Genomic DNA, 13,137 nt, shown 5'->3' on the forward strand with positions numbered 1-13,137 from the left:
AACAAACACAAATAGCTAGGCATAGTGGGAAAGGCCTTTAATCCCAGCACTTGGCAGGCAGAGGCAGGCTAACCTCTATGAGTTCCAGGGCAGTCTGGTCTACAGAGTGAGTTCCAGGACAGCCTGAGCTACGTAGTGGGTAACTGTTTTGAAACAAACACAAACAAAACAAAACAAAAAAACCCTGCCAATGGAACACATACTTTTATTTATACTTTGTCTTAGCTAGGGTTCCATTGCTGTGAAGAAACACTATGACCAAAGCAACTCTTATAAAGGACAACATTTAATTGGGGCTGGCTTATAGGTTCAGAGAGGTTCAGTCAATTATCATCAAGGGCGGAAGCATGGCAGCATCCAGGCAGACCCGGTGCTGGAGGAGCTGAGAGTTCTACATCTTATTCCAAAGGCAGCTAGGAAAAGACTGGCATCTTAGGCAGCTAAAGGGAAACTCTCAAATCCCACCCCTACAGGAACACACTTCCTCCAAAAAGATCACACCTACTCCAACAAGGTCATACCTCCAAATAGTGCCACTCCCTGGGCCAAGCACATTCAAATCACCACATACTTTCTTCGGAAACATCATTAAATTATTATTAATGTCAGAAGCAATGGCATGCACCTATAGTCCCAGTTATTTTGGAAACAGAGGCATGAAGATCACTTGAACACAAAAGTTTAGGGCCAGCCTGCTCAACACATTAAGATCTTATCTCTTGGGGGCTGGTGAGATGGCTCAGTGGGTAAGAGCACCCGACTGTTCTTCCGAAGGTCCAGAGTTCAAATCCCAGCAACCACATGGTGGCTCACAGCCATCTGTAACAAGATCTGACGCCCTCTTCTGGAGTGTCTGAAAACAGCTACAGTGTACTTACATATAATAAATAAATAAATCTTAAAAAAAAAAAAAACATATCTTTAAAAAAAAAAAACAAAAAAAAAAAACAAAAAAAAAAAAAAGATCTTATCTCTTTAATTATTATTAAAGGCTTGAGAGATGGCTCTGTGGTTAAGAGCACTGGCTACTATTCCAGAGGACTCAGGTTCGATTCCCAGCAACCACACAGCAGCTCACAAACATCTGTTATTCTACTTCTGAGGGATCCAATGTCCTCTTTAGCCTCTAAGGGCACCAGGCACACAAGTGATGTACATCTGTACATGCAGGAAAACACATCCATACACATAAAACCAAACAAGTAGAAAATATAGCTGGATGGTGGTGGCATATGTCTTTAATGCCAGCACTTAGGAGGCAGTGGCAGGTAGATCTCTGATTTCAAGACCAGTCTGGTCTACAAAGGGAGTTCCAGAAAAGCCAGGACTACACAGAGAAATCCTGTCTCAAAAAAAACAAAAACAAAAGAACACACAATAAATAAATAAGTAAACAAACAATAAAACACAGATACCTACTATTCATTGAGCATTTATTACATGAAGTTTGAAGCTAATTAACTAATTGAATCCTTAGCAGTCAGGTGGGTAATGATGTCCATTCACAGAGGAATAGACTGACTCACTAGCATTTAAGGAATTTAAGTTTTGTCAGCTATGAAGTGGCAGAGCCAGGATTCAGATCCAGGCAGAGCCTGTGCCATATTGCCTCTCAGATCATAAGATCAGCAACATTCCCAAGAAAAACCCAGCACAGAGAGATTACAAACGCCAGCAAATGCGTACAAGATGAAAAGCAGACAAGTTATGTCTGACTTCAATGGAGAATTCTGAGCATTCCAGAGGTCAGCACCTGCAGAACCACCTCCAACTCCAAGCACCAGCAACACTCCACTCCTCTGTGTGTGTGTCACCAGGAGGGGCCCAGAACAGGCAATACTCGTCCTCTCTACCAGGCAAGCAACTGCTGTCACTGCCCTAACAAAAAACAGGTGGTTACCTTCTCAACAGGTTGAGCTCCCTGACTCCCGGCTTGGGGAACTAGCGCATTACTGACCTCAAAGGAGATTCATTGACTCTGAATACATCCTGAGAGGACAAGTCCTTTATTTTATAGCTATGGTTCTCACAATGCAGTCCTAGAGGAAGACAGCATCACTGGTGAACTCGACGGGGCTCATGCCAGACCTATGAATCAGAAATCCCAGGGTGAGCGATACGAACAAGGCCACCAGGTGAGTCTCATATCTGCTGAAGTTTGCAAACAACTACTCTAATTGGGGTGGGGTGGGGTGGGGGGGAGCTAGTTATTAAACCGCTAACCAATTCTTTAGAATCTGCTTATTTGAAAAACAGTCTGGACTCATGGGAAGGTGGAGAAAAGAGTAAATTATGAGAAACCAAGACAGATTTTGCAGAGAAGCTCTTGTGAGTAGTGACTGTAGCATTGGTGTACTAGGCCTTTCGATGGCTCCTAGCACCAGAATTCTCCTGAGGCTCTATAGAAGGGGGTTTTGGAACCAGTGAAATAAATGTTGTCTACAGTCTAGCTCCGGTCTATGCTTTTACACAGGTCCTTATGACTCTGACCTGACACAAGCAAAGTAACTGAGACTTGCACTCTCAGTCGGAAAGACGTTTGAATGATACAATTGTTCCTTTGCCTGAATGGAAAAGATTTTCGTGGGGAAAAAAAAAATCATACAAGCAATTTCTGCTGTAAGTTTGGTAGATTCAGCATTTATGTTGAACGCAGAGGCAAATGTATGGCTTTAGGGAAGTAAGTATCTGTGACCACACTCCATCTATCTACCACACAGCTTTCCTTACTGGCTCACCTCTTACAGCCCGAATCTTTAAAAACAAACACTTTTCTTTTTCTGCCGTCTCTTTGTGTGTGTGTGAGAGAGAGAAAGAGAGAGAGAGAGAGAGAGAGAGAGAGAGAGAGAGAGAGAGAGAGAGAGAGCGTGCAGGTGCCACAGCACACCTACGGAGGGCAGAGGGCCATTTTCAGGGGTCAGTTCTCACTTCCACTATGTGGGTCCCAGGGATGCAACTCAAGTCATCAGGCTTGGCAGCGAGTCCCTTTCCCCACTCAGCTTGTCACCAGCACACAGCCTAAATCCTAGCGAAAAACTTCTTTCTTATTACTGCCTTTCAGCAGCCTCTACATCCCAAAGGTCGGTGCCACAGTTAAATCAGTCTGCTTCCAAATCTCTACTGGCCTTGCCATCTTCTGCCTCCTCTAATCCATCTTATTTTTTCTTAATCCTCTTGGTTTCCCTATCTTATCTGAGACGATCTGCCCCTTCTCAGACCATTTCACTACTCTAATTAGAGATCCATTTCTTTCAGGATTGATGAAAAAGTTAACATAGGTGCTATACAAAGAATACCAAATATCTAATCCTCACTAATGGTGAGATTTAAGAATCGTCTTTAAGCCGGACAATGGTGGCGCACACCTTTGATCCCAGCACTTGGGAAGCAGAAGTAGGCAGATTTCTTAGTTCCAGGCCAGCCTGGTCTACAAAGTGAGTTCCAGGACAGCCAGGGCTACACAGAGAAACCCTGTCTCAAACAAACAAACAAACAAACAAACATTAAACACAAAAAAAAAACCCCACAAACAAACAAAAAAGAATCATCTTTAAACTGAGTGGTGATGGCTCACATCCTGACTTGAAAAACCAAAAACAAAGAACAAAAATTATTTTCACATTTCGAAATTTAAACTTAAAGAGATTAAGTAATGTGCCCATGGTTACAGCTAGTGTGTTCTTTCTCCAAAGCCACCCTCAGTTTGTTTTGCTTTTTAAAGTGCCAAACCATTAACCATTCAACTTTTTTTTTTTTTTTTTTTTTTTTTGAGACAGGGTTTCTCATAGACCTGGCTGTCCTAGAACTCACTCTGTAGACCAGGCTGGTCATGAGGTCTGCTTGCCTCTGCCTCCCAAGTGCTGGGATTAAAAGAGTGCTCCACCACTGCCCAGGAGCCACCCTATTCATTCCTACCAGTCTGACTCGAATACATGGAGAAGCAATGCTTCCTTAACTCAGTAGAAGATAAAGTCTAAGAGGTGTCTGTGTCTTTCTGTTGTTTTGAAACAGGAAGAGGGAGTGTCACACCGAGACAGTAAGAGCCTTCCAGGCAAGGTCCAACAGGAAAAACCACAGGCAGGCAGTATCCCCACCTGGAGGGATCTACCTGGCTCAGCAGGGCACCAAGGTGCAGCCCTGCACGACTCAAAGCACAGGGGGCACTGGCCCTTGACACCAGACCAGAATGCTGGATGGGAACAGGTGGCAAAAATATCCCTCTCCCCAAACAGTCCTTTAGCCTGGCCTCCAGGACCTTTTAAGGTGGTGACAGTAGATTGTTTTCCAGCATGGAAGAGAGTAGCCCACATCAAAAGATTTCCAGATCCGATTCTAAAAGCGCCAAGGGCAAGCAATGACTCCTGAAGAGAAGGCTTAGCATTTACAACAGCACAGCCAACTTCAAGGAGCCCAAAGAAATGACTTTAGGACAAGATAGGATGTCTTAGTGGTACCCATCGGAATGTGGAGTCAGCCACCGCCCCTTCCTCCATGGTCTGCCTGTAAGAACATTTTCTCTTTTCTGTATGACAGAAAAGGAGGCGGATACCCCAATGTCTCCTGCTCTTAGGGCGTCAGAGGCACACCTCTCAATCTTTCCTTCCAATGGCTGAACGGCTGTCCCCTTTACTCTCCCAACTTGGCCTCATTTCCCCCTCTGCGCTTGGCACCGCTCTCTACTACTCTGTTCCCCTCTAACCTTTCTCCACCCACAGTCGGCTGGACCACTCTTCCCCTGTCCACCACCCTTTTCTTCCCGCTCAGTCCCTTTCCCCTCAGCCAGCCACCGCCCAGACCATGGTACCTTTAGCGTCACGTCGCATAGCTTGCCCTGCCGCCGGATCTCCTCCATGACGCCGTAGCCGCGACTAGGCAACTCCGACACGGAGAAATGCACCAAGTCCTCCAGCTCCTCCGCGCCGTCCTCCACCATCTTCCCCGGCCGCCGCAACTGCGCAGGCCTGGCCAGCAGGCTTCACACTAACCAGGGCGGGGCAAGGGCTCACGCTGAAGGCTGCCCAGAACGCGAAGCCGGAATCTCACTGGCCTGCGCGGCCACCGTACCCACAAAGTCCTCGACACCGGAAGTCTCGCTGCCCCGCTTCCTGGTTTATACATAGCCTTTTTCCCCCCGTAACTCAAACTCAGGCTTCGCATATACAGCTACTCTAAGCCTTCCAGGTTAATTGACTCCATCTCTGTCTTCTTTGTTCAGCTCTGACTTTCCCTGTATCTTTAACGGAGAAATGTGGGCTTAAATTCCGCCACCACCCTACACTACTTCCGTAATCCCTGCAGGCTTCCTGTTGCCATGGCGACTGTGTACACAGCCAGTCGGCTAGCTGTCCTGGTTGCGAACAGAGCTCCCTCAAGTTGCTGCAGTTCTAGCGGTCGCTCTACCCGAGCGCCACTGCCCCGCGAGGTGAGCAGTGGTCACGAGCCGGTGGCGTTAGGTAAAAGGGAAACCTGGTGGGGATATCCTCCCAGCTGCTGTCAGTGGCTGGGTTCCTAACTCCTTTGGTTCTTTTATTTGTGAAAAAAAAAAAAAAATCGGAGACACCCCTGGAGATGCTCCTTTCAACCTGGTCGCAGCTTAGGGGAGCTAGGAGTTTCTGATGTTCCTTAGTCCCACGAGTCTCCACTGAGGTCCCACGACTTGCCTTAGACGGAGAGGGCGTGAGTTTGAGTGTCAGAGATCATTAAGACACGGTGTCATCACTTAGAGCCTTCTAACTACCGAAGAGGAAAACCCTCTAGAGGGGCACAGGAATGGGACCAAGGCAATCTGTCACACACATTTTAGAAAAGCATTCCACACACTGGGTGAGAAATAGGAGAGTGGCCAGTTTTGCCTGGGTGCAAACTTTGGGTTCATCTCATGCTGAGATGCAGTAGGACCCAGTGTTGTGGGTTTAAAGGGTGTTTGTTTCTTAGTCTTTATCCCTGATCGAGGTAAGAGCATGGTAGGTATGAACGCCTAGTGCCTATGAGTAATCCCATTGACTTCTTGTCAAGCCTTCGTGGGTGTTAATGTATATCCTGCTCATTCCCAAGCCCAAAACAAATGGAGAAACACTGACTCTCTCAGCACAGAGGTCTCCTGGTGGCTCGTCAGAGTCACTTTATTATGTGAAGTATGTAAGGACTGTGTTCAGATTTCTGGGAGTATTCCATCCTGAGGGGGAAAAAACACTACCTAATGGGAGGGTATCTTGAGACTGAGCATGGCTTCTTGTACTGGGAAATGAAGTATCCTCCCCAGAACGCTGCAAGTTCAGGGATTAGAGTAGTGTGGGAGGGGAGTGACATATCACATACCTTGGCACTCTCTCAGTAGTGGCTGAAGATGGTGGACCCACCTATGGAGATTCAGTCACCCTCTGACTTCCAGCCATGAGTATCACCATCAACTACCATTTCTTGAGCACCTGGTGTGTGCTGGGCGCTGTTCTGGACCTTGTGGGGGGCATCACAAGAGGTAAACGGCACGACCCTTATCCTCAAGCAGCTTGTAATTTGACTTGGGAGCTGAAGCCCACATAAATGAAGCGGCATAAGAACGGTAGCAAGCAGTACCTCAGTAAGTGCGAAATGGCATGTGCTTCCTTCCGCGGCACTGTTGGCTAGTGGGCTCCCGAGAGGAGTATAGACCCTCGGAAAGGCTTGTTGCCAACTGCGCATGACTCCAGGGATGCTCGGCGGCATGAGCATCCGGAGGACCCTGGAAAGGTCGGATGGGGGGGCTGCATGTGCACGCGCGCGTTGGAAGTTGTAGGGCAGAAACGGGGGGGAAAGCTCTGGAGCAGCCTTTGAGCTGGCCTGTGAACCCGCTTCCAGAACTCTCTGGATTCTTTGTAATTCCTTCTAGATGTTATACTCAACGGCACTGGAACCTTCCTGGGCAGGAAGATAAGACTCTTGGGGCTTGTGTTCAGAAAGGTTTCCCAGAGCTGTAGAAACTGAGTATTGAGTAAAAGAAGCACAGCTCCCATCTGGAGATACTAACCCCAATACTTGGGAAGCTAAGACAAGAGAATTGTGAGTTCAAAGCCAACCTGGGCTACACAGTGACACCCTTTCGCAAGGAAGACTTTATTTTTTTTTAATCGTGAACAACAAACCACTTCTCTCTGTTCTCAGTTCTCAGTAACAGAAAGTAAACTCGGAAGTGAAACCTTCAGTCTCCTTAATGTGGGGTCCAAGTTAGAGGCCGTGTGATTTTTTTCTAGAGCTCAAATTTGCAGACACACACACACACACACACACACACACACACACACACACACAAAATGTTCAGCCAAACTATGTTCTTTTCTTACTCCAATATTTTTCAGATTAATTTTCTAAAAACAAAAACAAAAACAAAAAAATTGGAAAGATCCAGCAGAGTGCTAGGGAAGACTCATGAAACAGTGACATGTGTGGACACAGAGGGTAACTTGGAGGAACTGGGTCTCTTCTTTGACCATGTAGGTTCTGAGGATCAAACTCAGGCCATCAAGCTTTGTGGCAGGTGCCTTTACCAGTGACATCTTGTGGGCCCTCAAAAGCCTTGTTTGTTTGACACAGGGTCTCAGTATGTAGCCTTGGCTGGCCTGAAGCTGGATTCGTAGACCAAACTCATAGACCCACCTGCCTGTGCTTTCAGAGTGCTAAGATTAGATGCATGTGCCACCACACTCGGCCGCTTAAATGACTTTAATACATACTAGCAGTAGTTCTGTGTCACGTGAGAGCGTTTTTCCGTAAAGGTATTTAAAAAATTACTAAACATCCCTTCAGAATGTTAGAAGAGTGAATCAACTCCTTTGTCTGGCATTTCACTTTTGCGGCTATATGCTTGCTATTCCACCCCACTCCCCCCCCCATCCCCCCAACCCTGTGTCCCCGTCTGCTCACCTGTCTACCTGCCCTCCTACTCCTTCCCTGTCTCCTCCTCCTTTAAAACTACAGGTTGCTTTAGGGGCAGGGGCTTCATTCCTTTTTAAACTGGCCCAACCCTGATGGGACAATTTAAAGGGAAATGTACAGTGAAGCCTATGTCATGCTCTGTGGACCTTCTCTGTACTTAAACTTTGTACATTGTGCAATAGTAGTTCCAAAAAGCCAAGTGGTGGTGGCGCACACCTTTAGTCCCAACACTCGGGAGGCAGAGGCAGTCAGATCTCAGAGTTCTAGGCCAGCCCAAACTACAGAGTGAATTCCAGAACAGCCATGGCTACACAGAGAAACCCTGTCTTTGAAGAAAAAGAAAAAAAAATAGTAGTTCCAAATGGGTTTGTCTTCTTTGAGCCAGGGCCTTGTTTATCCCAGACTGGCCTTGACCTCCATATGTAGCTGAGAATGATCTTGAACTTCTTCTGACCTTAATGCCTCTACCACCCGAGTCCAGAGATGTTAGGTAAGCATAGCACTGCCACCGGCACCTGGCTCTCAGGAAGGGCCCATCTTAGGGCTCTAAGGTGTCTCACTGGGTAAAGTCCGTGCCGATTCAAGCGTGAAGAGCTGAGTTTGGATCCCTAGCTCCCACATAAAGGCTTCGAGAACAGAGACAGATGCATCTCTGTGGGCTTTCTGGCCTGCAAGTATAGCCAAAAATGGTGAGCTCCAAGTTCACTGACAAACCTTGCTTCAAAACATAAGGTGGAGATCAATGGGGTAGACATCCCATTTCTACTGCTAGCCTCTACATGCACTTACAAGTGAGTGTACACACACACACTGTTTCATCTTAAAACTCTACTATGCTAATTTGCCTAATAAGAATGACATTTTTAGTATAGTATATATTTGTGTATATATGCAAATATGAATTTTTTTTAAGACAGAGTTTCTCTGTGTAGCCCTGGCTGTCCTGGGACTCACTCTATAGACCAGTCTGGCCTCAAACTCACAGAGATCCTCCTGCCTTTGTCTCCAAAGTGACAAAATGACTGGGATTAAAGTCATGCACCTCTTCATGTCAGCCACCCATTTAGTATATTTTCATCAGCTTTTCTTGATTTTTTTTTCATGTGTAATTTAGCTAGACTTAACAAAATTAATGATTTTTACAAGTAGATTTTTACTTCTCTTTCCTTGGAGCTCTTGGGATCTTGTGTCCTTGATCATCACTGTACGTCATGAGACACTTGAAAAAGCGATCAAGTTTTCAGTCCCCCTTAACGTCATAAAATTCAATAGGGCTCCACAGTCTACGTCTGTAATACAGTCCTTGAGAAGGAGACAGGAGCACAGGAGGTAAAGGACAGCCTTGGACCTGTGAGATGACTCATTTGCCTTGTTAACCTGGCGACCTGAGTTTCCTCCCTGGAGCTCATGTAAAAATGGAGAGAATGAACAGTGGAGCCCATGTAAAAGTGGAAAGAAAGAACTCTGACCCCACAATCTGTTTTCTGATTCCCACAAAAGTTTAACTAATGTTTAAAATTAATTCTTACAAAAGGCCAGCATGAGATAGATATACAAGCCCTGGTCTTAAAAGAAAACAAAATTAGTTGGATTATCAATTCTACTTAATCAGTTCTTTGCTCCTCCACTATCTGGACTCAGTGCAGCAGCCCCTTTGGCAACATCTCTCTTAACTAGCAGTTGACTTGGCTTGATCCTTAGTGTCTGTGACCTCAAAGTATTTTCTGTTATGAGATGACTCTTCATATTAGAAAGTCTTTTAACTAAGCTGGCCCCCCTATCGCTTCTATTCTCTTGTTTTACAAAGTGTCCATCCCACAAAGCTCCACCAGCATTTGTTTTAATGTTTAATGTTTAGTGTTATATAAATGGGTAAAGAATGTATGTGTGGCTCCCTGTTTGGAGGAGCCTGGAGAGATGGGTCCACAGTTAAGAGCACTTGCTGTTCTTTCAGAGGACCTAGGTTCAATTCCCAGCACCCACATGGTGGCTAACAACACTCTTTAACTCTAGTTCCAGAGGATCCAATACCCTTTTCTGGTCACTGTGGGCACTGATCATGTTGTATGCAGATATTTATGTAGAAAAAATACCCGTACACATAAAATATAAACAAAACAAACCTTATCTTTTTAAAAAATGAAAGTGGTGAGAATATAACTAGGTTTGAGAAGAGCAAGAAGGGACAAGAGACTGATTTTTTTTTCAGTAAAGTCAGAGAAGAAGACTATTGATTATGGACTAGATCAAGAACACTTAATTAGGGGCTGGAGAGATGGCTCAGTGGTTAAGAGTGCTTATTGATCTTTCCAGCACTCATGTCAGGCAGTTCATTACTGCCTGTAACCCCAGGTCCAGAAGATTAGACACACTCTTCTGGCCTCTAGGGTACTTACAAACATCATGTGGCACATACTCACATAGACACATACAAATAAAAACTGAAAAAGGAGAAGAAGAAGAAGAAGAAGAAGAAGAAGAAGAAGAAGAAGAAGAAGAAGAAGACTAGCAAGATGGCTCAACAATTAGAGCTCTCACCCTGCAAGCCTGTACTGCCATACACTGAAGCAAGTGTCCCTCATCCACAGAAATAATAATAAAAAAATATATCTTTTGAAAGATCCTGGACTGGAGAGATGACTCAGCAGTTAAGAGCACCGACTACTTCAGAACCAAAGATCCTGAGTTCAAATCCCAGTAACGACATGGTGGCTCACAACCATCCATAATAATATCTGATGCCGCCGGGTGTGGTGGCTCACGCCTTTAATCCCAGCACTCGGGAGGCAGATGCAGGTGGATCTCTGAGTTCGAGGCCAGCCTGGTCTACAGAGTGAGTTCCAGGACAGCCAGGGCTATACAGAGAAACTCTGTCTCGAAAAACCAAAAAAAAAAAGATCTGAAGCCCTCTTCTGGTGTGTCTGAAGACAGCTACAGTGTACTTACATATAATAATAAATAAATCTTAAAAAAAAAATAAAGAAAGTCCCTTAATCTATTCTGTTCTAGTTAGTGCGTTGGACAGGTGTGAAAGAACGGCTGGCTTTAATGTGTTCCAGGCAAATGTGTCAGGAGACTAAAAGAGCAAGCATAAATGGGTTCATCTTATATGCAGGACATTTCTAGAAACAGCAGCTAAAATTAAGCCACTAAAAGGGACCAGTTTTTTTTTTCTTCTTTAGATTTCAGTCTCTTTGGAATCGTGGTGGAAAAATCACAAAGCAGCTGAAAGACAGGAAGCACGTGTACTTACAGGGCAGGGACTGTGGGTTGTGATTCATCTCTTGTAGCCAAGGCTGTCCTCCAACTCACAATGGAGCTGAAGCTGGCCTTGAACTCCAATCCAGCTGCCTTTACCTCCCAAGTATTAGGGTTGCAGGTGTGCACCACCATGCTAGGCTTTTATTCTGATCTTATTGAATGGCATCTCCCTCCTGGTTGGTATTTGATGATGGCTACTAAAAATATTGTCGTTCTCCTTTCTCCAGCTAAAATGGGTACTAGGAAAAAGGTTCAAGCGTTTGTTCGAGTCAGGCCTACTGATGACTTTGCTCATGAAATGATCAAATATGGAGAAGACAACAAAGTAAGTGCAGTGTGTTTGACTTTGTTTATGCAGACCTTCCCTTTTCACACAGCCATTTAAAGACCGCCACAGAGGGACTGGAGCGAGAGCTCGGTGGGTACAGATGCCGGCCAGCATGCAGCATGCCTGAGGGCCTGAGGACTGTCCCCTCCATCCGAATGGTGGAGGGAAGGAACCAACTCCTAAGAGTTGTCTTCCAAATTCCATACACATGCTATTGTGTGCACATTTACACACACACACACACACACACACACACACACAATTTTCATCAAAGGGGCTAAGACAGAATTGATAGATGTTCATGTAAACTCTAGAGTCAGTCCATCAACTCCAAACTCTGCTGTTAGTGAGGAATTTCTTGAGATTCTCATTTTTTTTAATGTGTTCATATGGCGGGAGGAGCACACTGGTGTGCTCCAGCTCAGGTGTGGAAGTCAGAGAGCAGCTTGCAGAACTGTAGTTTCTCTTCTCTCATGACGTGGGTGCTGAGGAATCAAACTTGGATTGTTTGGTTGGTAGCAGGCACCTTTCTTCACTGAATCATCTTGCTGGCCCTCAGGTATTTTAAATGAATAGCTGAAGAATAAATTGCTCAGGTGCTGAAAGTTCTGGTAGTCATAAAAGAGCTCAGGGATGGCCCTGTGTAATGTGCTCTATGGCATGATTTAAACAAACATGGACCCACAGAGCATGAAATTTTCTCAGCAGCACTTGCTATGGGGTATTCATTTGTTTGGATTTTGTTGGAGTCGGGGTCTCATGTAACCCAGCTGGCTTTGAACTGGCTGTTTAAAATAGGGTAACTATGGCCCTTGTGCTTTTACTTCCCAAGTGCTGGGATTGTACCTACAAATCACCCTGATAACCCTATCTGTCTTAGCCTTAGTTTTGTTTTTCTATGGACAGCTAGGTCTTGGTTCTTCTATTACAGTAGCCAGTAGAAGATTTCAGGGAAAGCCCCATCAGGAGCTTGGGGAATAAGCTGGATATATATGGTGCTGTACCATCATCTGAACAGTTGGGAGACTGAGAGGAAAATCCAAGTACCTAAATTCAAAGCGAGCCTTCATATCACAAAAGTGACATTTAAAAAAGGCTTGGAGTCTCACTGGGAAATGGCTGGAGGTGCATTTGAAATTCTGCTGGTCACAAGTAGGTTAGGCCCCCTCCATTTACATTAACATAAGTGACTACTTGTATCTGAACACTTGATCATCCCACCATTGCTCCCAGTGGCTCCCAGCTGAGGAAGTAAGCGCTGGCCATAGCGCAGAGGATGCAGAGGCATCAGTCACACAGACAGGGCCTGCCCGGGCCGTTGTTTCCAGTTTCCCTGTTGCTTTGCCTAAGTCAAGACTCAGTAGTTAAAAGCACCGGGTGCTCTTCCACAGGACCTGTGCTTAGTACACAGTACCCACAACCATACATACATATACTACATGCATACACATTCGTGAAAACATGTTAAAAAACAAAAAAGTAAATTTAAAAACTTTTTTTAAGCCTCACATCCTCTGTTATTTCTAAGTTGGACTTTACTGACCAGTGATTGATTATTTATTTGTTTGTTTGTTTGTTTGTTTGTTTGATACAGTCTCCCTATGTAGCCCTAGCTGTCCTGGAATGTTCTATGTAAA

The 13,137-nt window shown here is 45.2% G+C and overlaps 2 protein-coding genes across 12 annotated transcripts in view; one reads left to right on the forward strand and one right to left on the reverse strand.

The window, feature by feature from the left end:
- The window catches only part of Klhl18 (kelch-like 18), a 50,812-nt gene extending 45,736 nt beyond the window's left edge, over positions 1-5,076 (reverse strand). For 2 of the 6 annotated variants that reach the window (NM_177771.5, NM_001360306.1), the window contains exon 1: positions 4,805-5,033. In NM_177771.5, the coding sequence (NP_808439.2) occupies positions 4,805-4,933 (129 nt within the window). In that variant the 5' untranslated portion in view covers positions 4,934-5,033. Of the gene's footprint in view, positions 1-4,804 lie in introns of all 6 variants that reach the window. The other 4 variants (XM_030244405.1, XM_030244406.1, XM_030244407.1 and 1 more) reach the window with 4 other exon arrangements.
- The window catches only part of Kif9 (kinesin family member 9), a 48,437-nt gene continuing 40,376 nt past the window's right edge, over positions 5,077-13,137 (forward strand). The window contains exons 1-3 of one of the 6 annotated variants that reach the window (XM_006511943.4): positions 5,081-5,422; positions 6,335-6,580; positions 11,400-11,497. In XM_006511943.4, coding sequence (XP_006512006.1) covers positions 6,544-6,580; positions 11,400-11,497 — 135 coding nt within the window. In that variant the 5' untranslated portion in view covers positions 5,081-5,422; positions 6,335-6,543. Of the gene's footprint in view, positions 5,454-6,334; positions 6,581-11,399; positions 11,498-13,137 lie in introns of all 6 variants that reach the window. The other 5 variants (XM_006511944.3, XM_006511942.4, NM_010628.3 and 2 more) reach the window with 5 other exon arrangements.

This window comes from Mus musculus, chromosome 9 (genome assembly GCF_000001635.26).
Source record: "Mus musculus strain C57BL/6J chromosome 9, GRCm38.p6 C57BL/6J".
Taxonomy (NCBI): Eukaryota; Metazoa; Chordata; class Mammalia; order Rodentia; family Muridae; genus Mus; species Mus musculus.